Source organism: Equus asinus, chromosome 4 (assembly GCF_041296235.1).
Source record: "Equus asinus isolate D_3611 breed Donkey chromosome 4, EquAss-T2T_v2, whole genome shotgun sequence".
Lineage (NCBI taxonomy): Eukaryota > Metazoa > Chordata > Mammalia > Perissodactyla > Equidae > Equus > Equus asinus.
The window spans coordinates 141705411-141726469 of record NC_091793.1 but is presented as its reverse complement, the minus strand read 5'-3'; the positions used below and the strand labels follow the sequence as shown (position 1 = coordinate 141726469).

Here is a 21059-nt window from a genome sequence, read left to right as displayed (position 1 = left end):
TGACCGGCCTATGGCCTGGAAGAAACTGAGAAATACCGCAATCCTAAGCAGAAACGGTCGGCTCAAGACAGGCAAAGCATACACACTATGAAAACACAGGTTAAAAAACCTCCATTTTTTATTGCACTGCATTACGTCAAATACTATGGAACCCTCACTTCTTATATTCCTGCTGTCATAATCAACTGAAAAACCTGGTTATGTATGGCTTTTTAGCAAATAAACTCAATTTAATAACACATCAAGGAAAATAAGCAGGCAAGCAGGAGTGCTAACCACTCCTGCAGTTCTGCTTCTCATCTTTACAAGGAGGACACAGGACACTGCACTAGTTTCACACGCTGAGGCTAGCCTTACAGGAACCTAGGGGGCATGCTTGCTCTGATGCACCTGGCACAGCATTCCATGAGGATAAGAAAGTTCTGAATAGCTTAAAAGTTCTGAGTAGCATACATCTGGATGTGAGAGAGGCTCATTTGGTTGAGCGCTGTAAAATGGGACCAAAGTCACATATTCAATCTGCATCAATAAACACTTGATTTTTTTGATTTGTTCAAATGAAAACCTGTGACAAATCTCATCACTCATCTTTTAAAAATGTGCTCTTTGGAGCAAGGGGAAAAGGAAAAAGTAGTACAGAAAAATAGACTCCATCTAAACCATGTGACCAACAGACCGTGTTGATAAAGAGGTGGCAAAAAGTGTAAACAGATAGTCTTGTGTTCACATCACTAAAGCAGTGGCAACCAAAGGACAATGTACCATCACATATTAAAGTAAGACAAGTGAATACATGAAAAAGTAAAACATTTAAACCAATGTATAAGTTTTTCTAAATACTTTCTATAATACATAAAAACAGTTTTCAATCTTTTTCTCAGGGTAAAAAAAATATCGTCTTACCATCTGTTTGAGATTTGCTCAGGAAAATTGTGCTTGCCCTTGGATGGTCAGAAGGGTTTGATTCCAAAGCTAAGTCTGCATAGGAAGAAGAGAAAAAGGTATGATAATTTAGTTGTAGAAAAATACATGATTTTTAAAATAGCTACGCATCAATTATAATTGCTTTTAACAATCTTGGGAAGAGTTTTAAGTAATGATATAAAGCCAATTTTAGTAAAGGTAACAATATAAAAATTCTACTGGGAAACTGAAAAATTATAGAATCTCTGCCTACATGTGGACTAACACCAGGCTATGTCTTTAATAAAATAAAACCAGACTTTCTTAAACTTGCACCTAAATAATCTATGGCAACTTTTAGATGAATCATATATGTGCTTTCCTCCTCCTGCTTATCAATCAGAAATAGTCACCCTTCTTTATGCTGATATTACTAGCACATTCCAGGAACATCTCAAGAATCAAGTTATGCTGTGGCCAATTAGCATCAGATAAGAGCTAATATATCAAATATATCAAAACAAAGTGAGGTTTTTTAGCAAATGTTAGAGAATCAAATGGCTAATTCCATTCAACAAATGAACTCAGCTGTGGTTTATTTAGGGGCTATTCATCATGGCAGATGTAAGAGGATGTTCTAATCTTTAGGAACACTTCCACGACAGAAACTGATCTTTAACTTTTGCCCTGAACGTCCAAAGCTAAACTCTCATCTCTTCCTTCCATGCCACATGATTACTTTGGGTCTTCAATAAAAGTACTTTCTGGAGCAGATCATGGGGCCACTTGTAAAAAAATTTTGGCCGTACCTACGTAAAGGTAGGTCTGCCTGCAGTCCACCTTGTACCAAGGTGGGATAGTCTTCTATTGAGGCAAGAATACAAAGCAGGTACTTGAATTTTCATAAAACAAAGTTCGCCACTATATGGGAGAATAAAGTTGCCATTAAAAAAAAACTAACAACCCTATGACACTCCTCAGCAACGTCCACCTCAAACCACATAACCAATCTTCTAAGAAACTGGACCAACGTCCTGATAGAGTAATGGTTAAGGCAATACTTCACAAATCACACAATAATTGTTCTGTTTTTTAAAAGGAGGATGGTGGTCAAATCGAAATACACTATGTCCCTGGTTCTTAGAGAATCAAAATGCACACTGATAAATAAAAAACTACTCAGTCTAGTAGAAATCCTAAGTCAGGATTTCACAAATTTTTCTACCTAGAATCCTTTTTTCCTGCAAGTATTACAGTTAGAATCTTGCACAAACATAATTTGGGACTTCCTCTTTTAACAGGAATCTGAACCATCCATTTTAATGATACTGCCAGCACTAGAAATTTACATAGCTAAACCAACTGCTTTGTTCTTCAAGGAAATTCCTTCACTGAATTTGAAGTTTACTGAACTGCTTTTGAAGAAACTATTCTATTCAACATTTTTTTGTAAAAGACCCATAAAAATTATTTTTTCCCACATTTTTGAAAAACAGACGATGTTAGCTATTTGGAAAAATAAATTCATTCAGTTGTGCACAAAGTGACTGGCAGAGACTTTCAGAGCTGCCTCTAACCTAAGGCTTCTTAGGATTCATGGACTACTTCCTACCAAAACGAAAGCAAATATACTGCATTTGAACCTAAAAAATAAGCAGAAATGTTTGCATTAGTAGCCACATTATGTATCAGTGCCTATGGCACAATAAAGTTTAATTAAAAGTTTTCAGGGGCCAGCCCATGGCCGAGAGGTTAAGTTCGCACACTCCGCTTTGGTGGCCCAGGGTTTCGCTGGTTCAGATCCTGGGCATAGACATGGCACCGTGCCATGCTGAGGTGGCGTTCCACACAGTACAAACAGAAGGACCTGCAACTAGAACATACGACTATGTACTGGGGGGCTTTGGGGAGAAGAAGAAAGAAAAAAAAAGAAAGAAGACTGGCAACAGATGTTAGCTCAGGGTCAATCTTTAAAAAAAAAAAAGTCCTTTCTCAAATTAAAAAATAAAGTATAAGCTTCTGAGGATTATGTTTTTTAAAAAAGTTTTCAATAGGAAGTCCAGGAAAAGTAAGTACCAGAATCAAAGGAGAAGCAGGCTTAAACACACACACACACCCTTCCCCCAAACCAAGATGTGTTACTATGGATCTAAATACAAAAATCAAGAGGGTTAGGGTAAAAGAAAGGACAACACACAGAAAAAAAGCAAAACTAGCCTGGGGACAGGAACAAGCTGACACTCTCACTACCCTACCTAGGCTTCTAGGATGGGCATGTGCCCCACAGCTGCCCATCACTCACAGTTGCCCTGAGACCTCCAAGAACCAGAGGAGAAAGGCAGTGGTGAACTCCAGGAGCCTTCGCAAGTCTGGAGCTTCTGGACAATCCCTTTCAGGAGAGATCAAGAAAGGAGAGCAGAACTGAGACAGGTTCTGGGATCATTTAATTCCTGGGTCAAGGAGTACCTAATTTACTCCATGAACTCTGGTTATACAATATTTTTTTTTTTAATTTAAGCTATTTTTTTTTTAAAGATTATGTTTTTTTCCTTTTTCTCCCCAAAGCCCCCCGGTACATAGTTGCATATTCTTCCTTGTGGGTCCTTCTAGTTGTGGCATGTGGAACACTGCCTCAGCATTGTTTGATGAGCAGTGCCATGTCCGCGCCCAGGATTCGAACCAACAAAACACTGGGCCGCCTGCAGCGGAGCGCGCCAGCCCCTTAATTTAAGCTATTTTGAGATAGATTTTCTTTAACTTGCAACTGAAAGAGACCTGTTTAAATCAGCGGTACTGATGATCCCACTAAGAGTGGGGTTAGGTAAAGGTCACCTGCTCATTCCTTTAACAACTATCTTATCAAGAACAGAAATCTGCAAGAGCCAAAATAATGCTTTGTTTAAAAATTAGCCATAAAGTCTCAACCATTACTTTTAGTAACTTTTCTTTTACCTTTTTAAAACAAACAGTTCTAATCAGTGTATAATTTATGTCCTCTTTGTTACTGAAAACCAATCTCCATCCCACTGCAGCATATTTACTGTTTATTGATACATAACGGCTCATCAAGTGCTATTCTTGTATTGAGGAATTCCTGTTGTTGGGGTTCAGGTGCTTACAAAGTTCTATTCTTACAATATTATGAGGAAAATCTTCACGCAGTGTTTTTTTAATAATTTTTTTTTATCTCCTTAGGAAAGATCTTCAAAATGAGATGACTAGATCAAAAGGTCAGATCATTTTCATGGCTCAATGTATGATACTAAGTTGCTTTCTATATTAGTGTATAATACTATCAATCATGCCAGTTTTAGCTCCTACACCAGCTTTGGATACTTGAAAAAAAAATTCCTACCGATGTGAATGAGAAGCCTCACAGTCTCTTATTTGCATTTCTTTGATTACACAGTTTGACCATTTTCCCATAGTTAAGAGTGCTATTTCCACTTTGGTGAGTTGCCTATTATTTGTATATACTGTATGTATTGTACCCACTAGGGCTCTTATGTCAATTTGCATGAGGTTTTCTCAGAGAATATTAATCGTCTATCTATAGCCTAAAACAATTTTCTACATAACTTGCACTTTTTACTAGTGACAAATCGCACATCACTATTTTATAGAATGGATATTTAAGCCATCAGACAGTAAACACACACATGCAGTCCATTTCTGCACTCTCCATTAACTGTTTTCCCAGGGCCTAAGGAGACTATGATAAATTGTACTATTTTCACTATCATACAGGTAAGACTGCCAACTATTAAGCAAAGCATTATGAGCCCCACAGCATGCACAAGTGCACACAGCGATTTAGAGACGTCAGGAAATTACCGTGCATCTTTTATGTGAATTCTTCCAAAAATTATTTCTTTAGAAACATCTAAGAATGTTTTAACCTAGGAGAAATATTCTAGAGCTCATGATTATGGGTTATGATTAAAATTGTATTTTGAGACACACCACTTTTGCGTTATCAATGTAAACTGCAACTTAATTTGACAGCATGATAGTTTGATGTAGGAAAAGTATGACTTAATAAAAAAATTAAACTCAGGTCTTAATGTAAATATTCCTTGGAGGAAAAAATCCGTAAAACACCAGTGACACTGAATATTGCTTTTCTTCAATCTAAGATTCTCTCAGTTTTAAAAGCCATCTCAATTGCACAGATACTAAAAATGTAAAAATACAGGCAACTTAGAATAAATGAAATGCATTACTAAAGGCTAAAAGTGTTAAAATTATGTAATCATAAACTATCTAAAATAATTTTTTCTTGTCAAAATATTAGAAGGAGAGCGGGGGCTGGCCCCGTGGCCAAGTGGTTAAGCTGGCACGCTCCGCTGCAGGCGGCCCAGTGTTTCGTTGGTTCGAATCCTGGGTGCGGACATGGCACTGCTCATCAAACCACACTGAGGCAGTGTCCCACATGCCACAACTAGAAGGACCCACAACGAAGAATATACAACTATGTACCGGGGGGCTTTGGGGAGAAAAAGGAAAAAAATAAAATCTTAAAAAAAAAAAAAAAAGGAGGAGAGCGTAGTGACCAAGAAATTATCTGACAGAAGTAGCCTATTTTAGAAAGAGACTGATTTCAACATACTGATCTCAATGTATTCCAATTAAATAGAAATGTCACCAGTTTCTGGGCCAACTGCTGGGCACCTGTTTACTTAAGGCTTCCTGCATTTAGTGGACCATTCTGTCACCCCTACAGTGTAGATTGCGTTTGTTTTTTGTTTTTAGGGGTATTTTTGGTGAGAAAGATTGGTCCTGAGCTAACATCTGTGCCAATCTTCCTCTCTTTTATATGTGGGATGCCACCACAGCATGACCCGATCAGTGGTGTGTAGGTCTGTGCCCAGGATGCAAACCCACGAACACAGGCTGCCAAAGCAGAGCACAAACTTAACCTCTGTGACACTGGGCTGGCCCCTACATTGTATTAGTTTTATGGCCCACAATACAAACATTTTGAGTCCTACAATTACATATACACTGATGAATTTCTCTCTTTGAGTCCACACTTTACACCCCAGTCAGATACTTCCTATCTGGTAGCCTTGAGTTGGCTTGCCTCACCAGAGGGCACACAGCACCTTCCTGCGTCCCACAGTCTACTGCTCACTTGAGCCTTGCTAACTTCGGCTTCCAGACCACTTCTGCGCTTGCCTCTACTTTGGTTCTCATTCTTGCATTGTTTTAATCCTCAATCTATGTTTTAGTGACAATGACTAAGATGTAACATTTCATAAAGTGAAATACATCTTTCTTCCTTTATATATTTCTAAAGAGTGCTCTGCTCAATTTCTTGGACTTTTAAGAACATTTCTGGGTTCCAAATTACCTCCATTTCATTTCACATTATGCAACTTTATTGTTTTAACCCTAATGCTTAAATACTTTAATACACTAAAAAAGGGGATGAAAAAAAAGGTAGCCAAAGCAGCTGACCTAATGCATCATCCTATAAATTCTGTTCCTGCATGCCACAGACCTGGAGTTTACATTCCTCTTCTATCAAGACTCATTTTTAAAACCGTGGACAACTCAATTTATACCTCTCAGAGCCTGTCCTCTCCTATGTAAGACATAATTCCTATACTACATAACTCAAAATATTGTTTGTGAGGATCAAATGAAATGCAAGAGCAATCTATATACTATGTTAAGCACAATAAATGACAAAGCAAAACTTTCACAAATTAACTCAAAAGCAAAAAGTGAACATTTGGCATTTCACTGGAAAGTGTATAAAATGCCCACTCATAACCCATACCCAAGTATCATCTTAAGCAAATACATGTTTTGGCTACCACTAAAGGGAAAGGGACAATGGTCACACAATCAGCAAGAATTTCTCCCACTCTTTTTTTTTTTTAAATAAGCAAATATGTATTTCCCCTGCTCTGTCATGTAGGTCAGTGTGTGTCCTCTCCTTGCTTTTTTCAGGTGACATATCCTGGAGATCACTTCAAGGCAGTAAATAGAGATCCTACTGTTTCATGTTCTCCACTGTGCAGATGTACCAGTTCCTTGCAGGACATCTGAGTTATTTCCAATATTTTGCTTTTGAAAATAATGTAACAAAAACTTTGTGAATATGTGGTTTCATATTTGTGGGGTATGTCTTCAGGATAAATTCCTGAACTTAGAGTTTCTGGATTAAATGCATGTGCAATGTTGTGAGATTGCACCAACTTTGGCTTCATGGGGCAGGGTCATTTTGCATTTCCATCAGCAATTTATAAATATAACTGTTTCTTCACAGCCTCACCAAAGAATGCAGTCTCAACTTTATGGATTTTCTCCCAATATAAGAGAAACTACAGTATAGTTTTATTTTGCATTTCTCTTACATGTGAAGATAAGTTTAAGGATCATCTGCATATCTTCTTCTGTGACTCGTCCATTCATATTTTTTTAACCTACTTTTAGATTCACTTAAATTTCTTTAAGTCAGCCTGTTTTAGGCCCTTATAGTGTTTTGTTCCTCTCACCTTAACTACTGTACCACCTTTGCCTGCATTAGTCTACTCTCACACAGTATCTAGTCTGTTATTTTGTTTTGTTTTGTTTTTAAGAATTAACATCATTACCCTGTATATAATCCCCCAGTGGTTTCCCATTACAACTGGACTAAAATCCCCACTTTTTGTCAAGAGCCACTAGGCATACAAGGTCTTAATCCACCAAATTCTTCCTGGCATCCCTTTCACTCCGCTACAGCCACCCATGTCCTTCTGTCCTTTGCCTGCACCAAGCGTATTCACATCTGAGGAACTGTGCATGGAAGCCTCTTCTCCTACATCCTCACATTGCTCACTTTTAAGACTGCTCAGGTATCACTGAAGGAGAGCAGCTGTCTTTCACCACCCCATGTAAAACTGCTCCCTCCTCAGTCCACTACCCTCCTTTACTTTCTTCCCAGCACCTCACTGCCTGAGGTTCTTGATTATTCACATGCTGTCTGCCCCCAGGGCCCTCTAGAATGTAAGGACCTGAGTTAAGGTAGAGATTTGTCTGGCATACCACTGTCTGTCCTGCATCTGGACAAACTGCCCAATAAACATCTCACTGTTTCAGAGTACCCAGGACCAGTTAAGTTTCTCCCAATTTTCCCACACTTTGTAAGATTTCTTCTAATGCTGTCACCTAATTTGTTATCTAAGACCAACATTTACTCTTAGATCTCTTAGAGTAGTAGTTATTCAGAACTGAAAACAAAACAGGCTACCAAGAACCACAAAAACCTAAGAGGAATTCTAACATACACTGAAAAACCAATGGTGTCTTTAATTTGGGATAAGAAATTTAATGTTACTTTTATAGTTAACCTTAACTATAAAATGACATCCTATGGATCTGTCATAAGACAAAGTATATCATCTGAACTCTACAGGGAGGTACAATGTATCAGCTATTATCTGTACGCCCAGAATGAAGAATTATAATAAGACTGTGTGCAGTTTTACTATAAAAGATGCCCAACCATAAAGGGTGGGTAAATGAATGGTGCTCCAACCATTAAATGGCACAAAAAACAGTTAAGAAAAGGTGTGCAGTACAGCTACATGCAGTTGCATGGAAATACATCCTGGAGGGCTCTTTAGGTGTCAAGCACAGTTCCAGAAGCTTTACGAACAGACATTTCTCCAAAGAAGATATACGGATGGCCAATAGACACATGAAAAGACGCTCATCATCACTAATCATCAGGGAAATGCAAATCAAAACTACACTAAGATATCACTTTACACCTGTTAAAATGGCAAAAATAGCCAAAACAAAAAGTTACAAATGTTGGAGAGGTTGTGGAGAAAAAGGAACCCTCATACACTGTTGGTGGGAATGTAAACTAGCGCAGCCACTATGGAAAACAGTATGGCGATTTGTCAAAAAATTGAAAATAGAAATACCTTATGACCCAGCAATCCCACTACTGGGTATCTATCCAAAGAACTTGAAATCAGCAATTCCAAAAGTCCCACGCACCCCTATGTTCACTGCAGCATTATTTACAATAGCCAAGATGTGGAAGCAACCTAAGTGCCCATCAACTGATGATTGGATAAAGAAGATATGATATATATATATACATATATATATATATACATACATACAATGGAATACTACTCAGCCATAAAAAAGGATAAAATCGTCCCATTCACAACAACATGAATGGACCTTGAGGATATTATGTTAAGTGAAATAAGCCAGACAGAGAAAGACAAACTGTATGACTCCACTCATACGTGGAAGTTAAACACAGAGACAAAGAAAACTGGTGATTACCAGGGGGAAGGGGCAGTGGGGGGAGGGCACAAAGGGTGAAGTGGTGCACCTACAACATGACTAACAATAATGTACAACTGAAATTTCACAAGGTTGTAAACTATCATAATCTTAATAAAAAGTTAAAAAAAATAGCTACTGGAAAGAGGAAAGATCTGCTGCTCAGAGGTTTTCCCACAACATATTGCCAATTCCTTCCCTACTCACTCCTTGGTGGGAAGGGGAAGGAGGCATTACTTGGAGAGACCACCTTTAGCAAGCAAATTAGCAAAGTTCATGAGATCAGAACATAAGTCTGTATGCACACTTGTTAAGAGGACCTTTGTGTCTTATTTTGTTACTGATACTACCATCAGTTATATTGGATATACTGTTAGACAAAGGCAAGGTAGCAGAAAAATTCTTGAGTCCACGTGAAACCTACGACAAGTTCACAGAAATAGCTTTGAAATGGCTTGAAGAAATCATGTTCTTCTGAAATATTTCAGAATAAGGCAGAGCATCATTTATGTATGATTTTGTCTAAGTACCAAATAATTCAATTCTCCGCTGTAGAAAAGCCAAAATGTTTTACATCTAAGTAGGTATTTCTCAGCTTCCAGGGAAATTGATATACAATTGTCTGAAATAAAGACGTTAAAAGCAAACTTTCAGTGTGCCTGTACTTTGTATTTGGTGTTCCGACCTTGTTTCCATGGAAACTTAACAGGCAACAGCTGAAACTGAGGGTTCTCTTATCACTTTATTGAATGCCAGAAGTTTTTTTAAAAGACAAATTGAAATGAAATTTCAACTATCACGTTAAACACAAAAAGGTAAATTCTGTATTCGTGAACAGTATTTTTTCAACTTTCCTGATTTAACACTCTTTATCACAGGCCTGTACTTAATGCTTGGTGCCTTACTTGCCCTCTTGCCAGCTTCTCTTAACGGCCCTCTGTCCAGGGCATTCTTAGCCTCAATTCGAGGTCATGAGAACAAACTGTTTAAAACACATCAACTCGCTGACCTGACCGGTAAATTCAGGCTACTTCGTGGCTTCTACTGTTACTCCCACCCACCGTAATCAAGTACAGACGGGGACGGAGAGGTAGACATTGCTCTGAACAGCGCACAATCAACTCTGAACGGAGACACTCGGCCCGGAGGCAGCCCGGCCCGCCTCACGGACAGACGACAGAACGCCAGCCGCACTCCAGAGCGCTGGACGCGGCGCGCCCCCACCTCAGTCACTCTGCTGCTCGGGGCGTGTGCCAGACGCCTCAGACCGCGGAGTCCGCTCTCTCCCCGCCAGCACGGGGAGAACGCACACGGGCCACTCCGGCAGCTGCAGCGGCCCAGCGAGACGCGCACACGGAGACGCGCGGGGACTCTCGAGGACCACACAAAGGCCCCGTCTCGGCCTCCGACCCGACAGACCCGTCCACTAACGGGTCTGCAGACGCCACTCGGGCTACCTCACGGAGCCGGGCAGAGCGGCACTGTCCCCAAGTACTCACAGGCTTCGCGGCTTAAGGTGCAATTAATTAATTCCTGCAATCTGCGCAGCCTTTCACAACATCTGAGCACTCGGGAAAGGGAGTATTTCCCAGTTACCGGGCCCCGTCCGTCACGCGGCACAACTCACACGCTCAATTATCCCGACTTCTGAAGAGACTAAGAGCCCGACGAAAGTTGCGACGGAGGCGGAGCTCCCAAACGTTTCCTCTCTGACCTCGGGAAACAATCCCCGGCGTTTAAACGACACGGCCGGCCCGCGGCTCTAACACCTTTCCGGCCGGCGCCTCCCGCCTCCACGAACACAGCCAGCGTCAGGGAGCCACGTTCCCGGCACTATTTTTACCCGGGACCATCACGTCCCGAGACTCCAGACACAGCGAGCAGACGCCTCCTCGCCGCGCCCTCTCCCGCGCTCTCCCGGCGGCGGGCGGGGGGCGCGGAGACGCGCGTCCTCGCGAGGACCCGGCCCCCGGCCGCAGTCACTCCCTCGGCCTCCGCTTCCGCTTCTCCGCAGACTCCGGGCAGCGCTGCGCCGGCCGCGCCCCTCGGCCGGGCCCGTGGCAGCGGGGTCCGCTCACCGCGTCCGCGCGGGAACTGCCCGGAAGCCTCACCCCGCGCCCGAGCCCGAGCCGCTCTGCGCAGCGCCGGCGGCGCACGCGGCCGCGGGCACCTCAGCCCGCGCTCCCGGTCCTCCCCTCCCGCGCTCTAACGACAGTCGGCAGGAGCCACACGCCCCGCAGCCTCGCCCGGCCCCGCGCACCGCGCCCCGGCGCCCCGCCCCGGGACCGCCTGATGGGAAGGGGGCCGGGCGGCCGCTCCCGGGTCGGGGGCTAAGGCCCCGCGGGTCCTCACAGTCGCCGCGCACGGCCGGGCCAGCGCCTACCTTCGGGCATCTCGCGGTCGCTGATGTGCTGCAGGTGGTGGCCCTCGCCCGCCCCGAGGTCCGCCTCGCCCGGCTCCAGCGCGCCCGGCGCCGCCGCCACGGCCGCCGCGTCCCCGGCAGCAGCCTCGTAGCCCTCGGGCCCGCAGTCCCGCGCCGCCGGCCCCGCGCGCCGGCCTGGCTTGGGGCTGGCATTGGGGGACACGCAACAGGTCAGCGTGTTGCCCATGGGCCGCCGCCCGCGCCGCGCCGCGCCCCCTCCCCCACAATGGCGCGGCCGCCCGGCCCTGGCGACGCCCGCCGCCCGCCGTCCGCTCCGCGCCGGCCGGGCAGGGGTCGGCCCGCCGCCCCGCGCCGCCGCCCCGCAACGACCAGAGCGGAGGGCGGCGACCGGCCAGCTCAGGGAAAAGGGGTGGGGACCCGACCGGCGCCTGAGGCGCAGCCACTGCCGGGAGAGAGCGCGGCCGGAGCTCCTCCTCCTTCCGCCGCCGCCTCCCGACTGAGGCCACTCGCCGGGCGCCTGCCAACCGGGGCGCGCCCCGCGGTCACCTGGTTACGACGGGCCAATCAGGCCCGAGCTGGCGGCACGCGCCCGCCCCCGAGCCGGGCACGTGACCGCCGCGCCCCGCCCCTCGCGGCTCTGGACCCGGTTCCTCAGCGTCGGACCGGGCTACCCCTCGGCGCGGGTCCCGGGGGGTCCCCTGGGCGCGGGCCCCGGGCCTGCGGGAGCGGCGAGCGGGGGCGCTCGGGAGGCCGCCCTGGTCTGGTCAGCCGGCCCCACGGAGGACACCGGCCGGCTAGTGAGCGGCCCGGCGGCGCGGCTCCCCGGCTTGGTGACACGGCGTGGCCGTGTGTGACGCCGCGCTCGCGGTCCCGCCTTCCCAGCGCCGGTTCCGCCCGCAGCACCGGCCCCGTGAGAGGGGCCGCGGCCGTCCGGAGGGCCTCGGACACGTCACCGCCGCCGCGCGTCGTCCTCACCGCGCACAAAGCGGGGCGCCGCCGAGAGGGGCGCGGCGCCCGTGCCGCGCGGAAGACGGGGCGGCGGCAGCGCCTGCGGGCCCCTCGGGAAGAAGCGGAGACGCGGGAAGCGTGCCCGCGGCGCCTTGTCGGCGTCGTCGGAGCACACGGGCGGAAGGAGGACGTGCGCGGAGGCGCCGGGCCGCTGGTGGTCCGGGAGGAGCGCGTTTCCGCGGGGACTCGACGGCGTCCCCGCGGGCTCGGGCGGACGAGGGGCGCGGCGGAGTCCAGCCGTCCGAGGCGCCCGCCGGAGAGCGCGGGAGCCGGGGTTCGGGCTCGGAGACGTGAGCGCGGCCGAGGGACGGGGCCGAGGAGCGCCTGTCGCACGGCGTGGCGGGGCCGCTGCACGCTCGGGCGGGCCCGGGGCGGGCGGCCCGCGGAGAGCCTCGCCTTCCCCGGGCGGGAAGGCCCCGACTGCAGGCGGGGACCCGAGGCCGTCCGCGCTGGGGGGCGGGGGGGAGGAGCAGCAGGGACGGCCGTGCGGGTCCTGGTTGGGGACCGGGGTCGGCGGTGACCTTCTCCTGGATGAGAAGCAGGGCGGGAATAGGCTGCGGGGAGGTCAGGTTTGGCTCCAGGTGGACCATGGAATGGAGCTCTCCGGTTGAAAGTTGGAAGTAGACCTCTCTTGGCTAAGTCCGTGCTGTGATACCCCAACTTAGGTTTCCGAAGGTAACGCACACGTTAAATCAAACCAAAGCAAGTAGTTGTGGGGAATTTCCTAAGGTTGACGCACTAAGAATGTCCCATTTTTTAATTACTTTCTTGGAGCAACGAGGACTCCACGGCTTTGGTAAATGAGGCATCCTCTGTAAAATAAAACTGTCCCGTGGAGACGTTTGAAATTGTGTTGTCCTGGAGTGTGTAAAAGTAACTGAAGCCGTGGTGCGGGAGTGATTGCCTTGAGAGGGTGTGTATAGTGAGAAGGGAAAGGAGGAAGACTCGAGAACAGGGAGACGAGGTGGCGGGCTGAAGCCTGCAGAGGCAGCAGTGGGAGTCCAGGACTGAGTGGTCATCAGGAATGGCTGATGAGGTGCATGGGGGCCTGGGGGCCACCTCTGCCTCTAGGTTCTGTTAGGGCAGGGCCTGGCCAGTGGGCGCTCAATGTGGCATCCCCTGAACAGAGTCAAATGCCGGAAAGCTCCAGGTGCCATTGGCTGCGGCAGCTGGGGGACAGGCAGCTGGGTGGCGGGATGTGTGTCAGGCAGGGGGCAGGTAGGGAGTAAAGAAGTGAATAGGAGGTGAGAAAGCGAAGAAGGGCTGAGGGCTTCTCTTCCCAGAGTGTAACTGAGAAGAGAGATGAGGTAGTAGTTAGAGGGAGATGACAGTTAAGGACGCTTTTTTTTTAAGATGGGAAAAAAAGTATACTTATATGTTAAAGGGTAGGAGCCAACGGAGAAAAAAAGTCTGAAGTTAGAAGAGAGGGGAGAATTAACAGAGCAAGGTCCCCAAGAAAGCCAAAGTGGATGCATCCAGAGCAGGGGTAGATAAGCTTTGGACTGACAGAAAAGCGGAGGGAGCAAGGACCTGTGTGGCCATAGAGACATTTCTGGGAGAGCAGAGGCTTAGGAAGAGCTCATCGCATAACTCCTATTTTTTTCTACCTTAATAAGCTTCTATCTGGAAAGCTACTCCGGGAAAGAAAGGATGATGGGTAGGGCAGACTACGCTTCAGAAAAGCTCCGTAATGCTTAACAAACACCAAATATCTTCCCTCAAAGCTGGGTAAATGACAAGAAATTTGAGCAAAAAAACAAGAAGCTCTAGTATAAATAGATCACGAAAGTAGAAGATGGGGCTAATCATTTTCTCCAGATAATTAAAAGAAATAGTAACAACTTTGGAGGAAAAGGAAAAACAAAATCAAGAAGAAAATGACATGTAATCACAAAAAGTGTGAACATTTACAAACCCTTTAGTCACATAAGGGACCAGAAAACTGCCAAAAGAAGTGTTCTCTATTAGAAGGATAGCAGGAGGAAAGGTCACTTCAAAAATCAGGGAAGAAGGGATGATTAATACTTAATGGAATTGTTTAAAAGATATAAGTAAGGTTTGGGACAAAAATAAGCAATATATTGAAATGTGGGAAACAGGAATGGGAAATGATTCAGTGAGTTCCACTTCAGTGAACAACATCTTGTTAAATCCTTAGGACCTAGTGACTGCATTCCGTGATGATGATATTGTCTGAAGTTCTAGGAATGTCATCAGATACCATTTTGGATGATTCTTACAGACTTGAAACAACTCCTAATATTAAGTTACAAAGTAGTGCCTGCATTTAACAACAAACACATGCAAAAATCGATACCCGTGACCTTGCAAATTAGTTTTAAACTTGCTAAGCAGAAAAATATTGGGAAGCATTGTTATGAAAATAGGTTTGAAATATTTTGTTTCAAGAGAGCCTTAAGGAAAAGCCCTGTCCTATGACAGTGGCCAGTCTGGGAGAGCTAAACGAAGCAAATAGGAGTGATGTGGTTTGAATTAAGCCAGAGTTTGATTCTGTGATAGAACCCGAGACCTTGCCTATGCCTACTGATGGCTGAACATCCCCTGGGAGGACTTTATGATTAGTGTTTTACATAGGTCTGGAGTAAACTCATTCATTCATTCATTTTATTCCTTCAATACCCGTTCAATACCTGAGCCATTGGCACATGCAACACACTTTTTAGGTGCAAGGGATGTTACTTTGACTAAGATAAACAAGATGCCTGTTCTCATGAAGTTTATATTCTAGTAGGGAGGTCAACAGACAGTGTTGACCATCATACCTCAAACTCATGACCCAGGAAGGCTAATGAGCTCCAGCTATTATATCTTCATTCCAGACAGCAGAGTGGAGGAAGAGAAGACGACGACGAGAGATTCTCTTGGAAGATCCACATAACACAGTGCTTACATACCATTGGCTTAAAGCTTAGTCACATGGCCAGACATAGCTGCAAGGGAGGCTCCAAAAATGTGATCAAGTAACTAAGTAACTAGTACAGAAGGGAGAACTGGGTAGTGGACGGTAACTAGCACTCTGTGCCACAATCTGTAAGGGAAGATTAGGGAAGTTTCAACTTAAAGAATGATTGTGATACAATTTTGCAGCCCTTTGCAAGTGTGTATGGAAAACTTATATGAGGAGTCCCGTAATGATCTTTTTTTAAGTAAGAGGAGAAAAAGTGAGAGAGGCTTAAACTATAGAATGAAACTAGGTTAGAGACAAGATAGATTTTATGGCAGTCAAGTATCAGGTTTATATATTATATGTGAATTGTGACTAATTGGGTTCCATCTTGAGTATTATGACTAGTTGTTCTTATGGAGTAGGATTTTTTGTGTAAGTAATATATCCGTTTTTCCTGGGCAGAAAGTCTATCGTTATATCTCAAAGGTTTAGGTGAACAAAAATGTTAATAACCACTATCATACCTGATTTGATGTGGAACAACTTGACTTCTCTCATTTCCAACTTCAGAAAATTATAATCCTGGATTTTTCAGTAAGTGAGGCATTCGATGGGGCTGGTACCCATATTTTCATAAGCTGTCCAGTGCCTTTTCCACCTGTCTCTACATGCCCTCTGAACTATTCTCCTACCTTCTCTCTCCTCACAAGTGAGTCAGGTGAGGTGAGAATGTTAATTTATTTGAAATGATGCTCTAAAAAAAACAAAAAGGATGTGAGTTTGCCGTAACATCATGGCAGATAATGCTCATTGGACAGGTCAGTTCTGACCGTAAAGTCCACTGTGATTGCAGTTCCAAACCTCGGGGCATCTTATGAGACAAATTCTAGGAAGGGCCTGCAGTTCTAAGACTAGGACTTTCCTTTGCTCTTCCTGGGCCCTTTACCCTTCTTCATGTAATCGTTTATTTGCTTCCAGTTCCATTTGTCTACGTGCTGTAGGGAATCTGAACTCTTCCTCAGCTATTGCTGGTGCGTCCTCCTCACCTCCAAGGGTGTGGAGAGCCTTCTTCCTCTGGAGGTGCCCTGTTCCGCCTCCCAGTTTTCTAAAGCAGATGCCAGCTCTACTCCCAGTTCCACAGGGTGTGCACCTAACTCGTTTCCTAAGACAGCTGCCCTCTGCACTCATCAGGGGACACTCCTTGTCGACTCCTCTTTGGAACAAGGCAGAGGATAATAAACACATTAAATGCTTTTGCTTTTTCTTAATCACACCAATGCTCCTTTTCCCCAACATTTCCATGTTTCACTCTTTCCCCTTGTCTCACTTGTGTGGTATCTTACCTTTAAGATGTATCATCTTTCACTCTCTTAAAATGGAATCCTTGGCCAAGCTGCCTTACTGAAGTTAGAACCATTTTCTCACCATGATTCCACATGTTCCTGTCAGCTTCTTCTAGTCTGTTTGACAGCAGCCTCCTCAAATCCAGCTGATGTCAGAAATGCTGTGGGAGGAGGACTTTCATTAAACTTGACAGCAGGGAAAAGTTTAAAGAAGTCTTTTTAACCAAGTCTGCACCCTAGAAACAAAGCTCATAGATTTTAGGACACCATCGATCCTCATGATGACTCTCTTGCCCTGTTGTGGAGACAAACCAACTTTTATCCTCACAGCTTGGCAGCCACCCTGAAGTAGCCCTAGAATTTTTCTATCAGAAGGGATCAGGACAGCAAACTGCATGGATGTAGAGGCCAGGAAAGTGGTCCAAGAGACAGGTTTGAATAGAAAGCACACTTAAACAACAAGTTAGATTGCCTTTGTGGGGGCTAAGGCATTGGCCCCTCTGCTGAGCAAGCCCCTCTTCTATAGGGTGCTGGTTGGATGAACCGAGGTGGAGTAATGCTACCCACCCCGTGAGCTGTTTCTTCTCAGTTGTACTTACCACACAGATAGAATAGAATATTCCTCTGAAAAAAAAATACTCTGGCTACGCAACATTTTGCCCAGGAGAGGCAAAGAAAAACTGAGACAAGAGGAGCAGCCAAAGCCAATGTCTAAACCTACTCTGCCCTGTTCTTTGCAGCCATAGTGTTAGAGCTGCCCTGCTGGCCACCTGGTAAACCTCCACTCCTTCTTTGAGTCTTATCTCAAGCAGAGCCTCCTCTGCAATGCTTCCCTGACTCCCTCAAGGCTGTGAGATTCTGCATCTTCAGTGCAATCCGTTCCTTCTGCAAACCCTTACAAGAGAGCAGCCTTTCTCACATAGTTGGGTAATTGTTTGACACCTCTGTTAAACTAGGCACTCCCTGAGGACAGAGCTATTGTATTCATTTTCTGGTATCCCCAGCACTGAGTGTAATGCTTGGCTTGCAGCTATCTCAATACAGCTTTCTTGATTGAATGGATAAATGAATGAAAAAGTTGAGTTGAGAGTAGCAACAATCACGATTTGAGAACTATTGTACCTATTCCTTATTTTTCAGTATTCTCCATTCTCTTTTGTACCTCTGCATCTAGTTTCTGTTCCCTTATAGCATTTTTTAAAACAACAGTCATTTTGTAATGCTCACAGTTTTCTGGGTCAGGAACTCAGGCAGGGTACAGCAGAACTGCCCATTCCTGCCCCGGGACGCAGGGGCCTCAGCTGGAGTGAGTCTAGCAAATCCACGTGGCTGAGAGGCTCACCTGGGGCCACACATCTGGAGAGTCAGTTCTGGCTGTCAGCTGAGTTCCCCAGCTCTTCTCTGTGTCCCATCCCCTGAGGCTGGAATTTCCAAGGTAGCTTCTTCACTCACACGTCAGGTGCCTGGCCTGCAAAGGCTGGACATCCCTCACAGCATGGTGGTCTCGGAGTACTCAGGCTTCTTACTGGACACAGACATAGTCCCAATTATATGTTTCACTTCTCTGGTAAACACACTAATCTAAAAATATGGGTGAGGAAGGGGGAGGTATGGTGAGCAACATGCCTTCAGTTGAAGAAAAAGACCTCAAAGCCAGTTTCTTTACTGCTGCGAAGTTCATCCAGACCATCACCTTACACTGGATTGCACTAAACTTCCTGTGACCAAGTCTAAGCCTTATGCACTACCTGCCATCTGAATAAGCCCCTTTTCCCTTTGGTCTCTGAGTTTTTAGTAACTAGGAAGAACACAGATTTCTGCAGGTGCTTTCAGAAACAAATTTGCCGTACAGTAAGTTCATTTTGTGACGTCCCAACTTATATGTTTGAAAATAACATATACATTAAGTCAAACTGAGAAGAGTACTAAGGGAAATTTCCTAAAATCTGCGTGCTAATGCATTTTTCTAGTGATTACTTTGGTAGAGCCACTTAGAATCCATGGTTTCAGCAAATGAGGTGTCCCATGTAAAATGCAAGCATTGTATGAAAGCAAGATTTTAAATGTTATTATCCTTGCTACTTTAACTAGCAACTTCTGTCTGAAGGTGCACTGTGAAGTGCCTACATGCATAAACGAACACCCCTCCAGTTCCTCGATATGAAGATGAAAGCCCCTCAGGGAAACTCCACGCAGGACCCAAGACCCACCTGACCCCATTACATGAGGATTTCCCTCCTGGGAAGTAGATGGAAGGAACACACTCTCTGCCCGTTTCTGAAGCAAAGTATGCCAAGGTCTGCGTGCCCTTCCCCAGAAGTTCCCAGGGAGGAGGCTGCAACATCTGCACACTCTGTTTAGCACTCTTTTGGGTAGAAATCATGCTTTGCTGGCATTTTACGTTTCTATAAAAGAATAGGGAGAAACTTGCCCCTCAGAGTCCTCAATGAGGTAAAAAGGCCATGGTCAGGTGGTAATTGTGATGAGGTGTCTGCAAAAGAGAAAGAAGTAGGGTCAGAAAAATACACATTCCCTCATGGTATCCTTCAGGGCCTGACTGAAGGCCAAGCAATCACAGAGCGAGCAGTGCCAGTCCTGAGGCTCAGGGTAATTTGGACAACTAATTATAATTAAGCAGTAATTCATAATAATTTGAATAATTGAAGGTTTCCTACCTTCAGGCTGTGGGCTGGAAGCAGTGCCCTTGCCAAGCCATAAGGGAGCCTGAGGCAAAGGAGAAATCGGTAACACTTATCCTGTCTTTATTAAAATTATGGATATTTTGGGGGCCAGCCCTGTGGCAGAGTGGTTAAGTTCTTGCGCTCTGCTTTGGCGGCCCAGGGTTTCGCCGGTTCGAATCCTGGGCATGGACATGGCACCACTCATCGGGCCATGCTGGGGCAGCATCCCACATGCCACAACTAGAAGGACTCACAACTGAAAATACACAACTATGTACCAGGGGGATTTAGGAGAAAAAGGAAAAATAAAATCTTTTAAAAAGAAATTATGGACATGTTGTTCTTTATATCTTTTTACATAATTTTACTTTTTTAATTGAAGTCCAGTTGACATACAATATTGTGTTAGTTTCAGGCATACGTCATAGTGATTTGACATTTACGTTTATTACGAAATGATCACCACCATAAATCTAGCAACTGTCTGTCACCAGACAAAGTTATTGCAGTATTATTGGCCATATTCCCTCTGGTGTACATTCCATCCTGGTGACTTATTTATTTTATAACTGGAAGTTTAATCCCTTTCACCCAATTCGCCCAACCTCTCACCCCCCATAATTTTATTTTTAAAAACATTTCATTAAAATATTATTTATCTTGATTACTGAGTTTTTGGTGCCCTCTTAAACTTGGTGCTGGTGGCAAGTGTCCCCTCACCTTCCCCCAGTCCAGGCCCTGTGCCCAGAAGCAAAGTGAGGGGTATCTGGACATTGCTTGGCCTGCCCCTGAAAGGGAATGAGGGGCAAGCCAAAACTTGGACTGGTCTCTCACCCTTGGTGTCCCGAAATTTCCAAATCACTGAATCAAAAGAATCAAGTTTCAGTCAAAGTCAGGGAAGAGAGACAGCCCCAAGTCTTGTGTGACCATTATTACCCCATTTTACAGATGAGAAACTGTGACAGATATGCCTGAGATGACAAAGCTGGGAAGTGGCAGGTGAGGACTTGAATCCAGTCTGGGTGGATTCTGTTGGCTGTGCTCTCAGCAAGTGGCCCCGAGAGATTGCCCGCTGGCTGTGTTACCCACCATTCCCACTGAAAAAGATAAATAAGGTATGTTTTCTCTCTTAACAGCCAGTTGAAAGTTATGACAAAATATCTTCTATTAATGGTTAATAACTTTTATCATCTTTTCCTTTTATAGAAGTAATATATATTCACTGAACAGAAATTAGGATATAAATGAGAATGAATGAATGTAAATGAGAGAAATCAAAATAAACCAATATCATACTCCAAGAGCCACCTACTATTAGCATTTTGTTGCATATCTTCCCAAGCTTTATTTTAATAAAGGAAAATTATATGTATTTGATTTTACAATGAAACTACGGTACACATGCAGTTTTTTTAATGTACTTTTTTCACTTAAAAATACACCTTGAACATCTTTCTCTGTCATTGCTTTTTTGCAGAGTAATTTGTAATGGCTTCATAATATGCACTCATCCATTCATAAATATTTATTGA

General features: G+C 45.1%; 1 protein-coding gene across 5 annotated transcripts in view; it reads right to left on the bottom strand.

Moving 5' to 3' along the window:
- CCNYL1 (cyclin Y like 1) overlaps positions 1–11960 on the bottom strand; it is a 37658-nt gene extending 25698 nt beyond the window's left edge. The window contains exons 1-2 of one of the 5 annotated variants that reach the window (XM_044768303.2): positions 11588–11960; positions 904–978 (exon numbers count right to left, since the gene is read on the bottom strand). In XM_044768303.2, the coding sequence (XP_044624238.1) occupies positions 904–978; positions 11588–11813 (301 nt within the window). In that variant the 5' untranslated portion in view covers positions 11814–11960. The other 4 variants (XM_044768306.2, XM_070508481.1, XM_070508483.1 and 1 more) reach the window with 4 other exon arrangements.
- Between the last annotated feature and the right edge of the window lie 9099 nt (positions 11961–21059).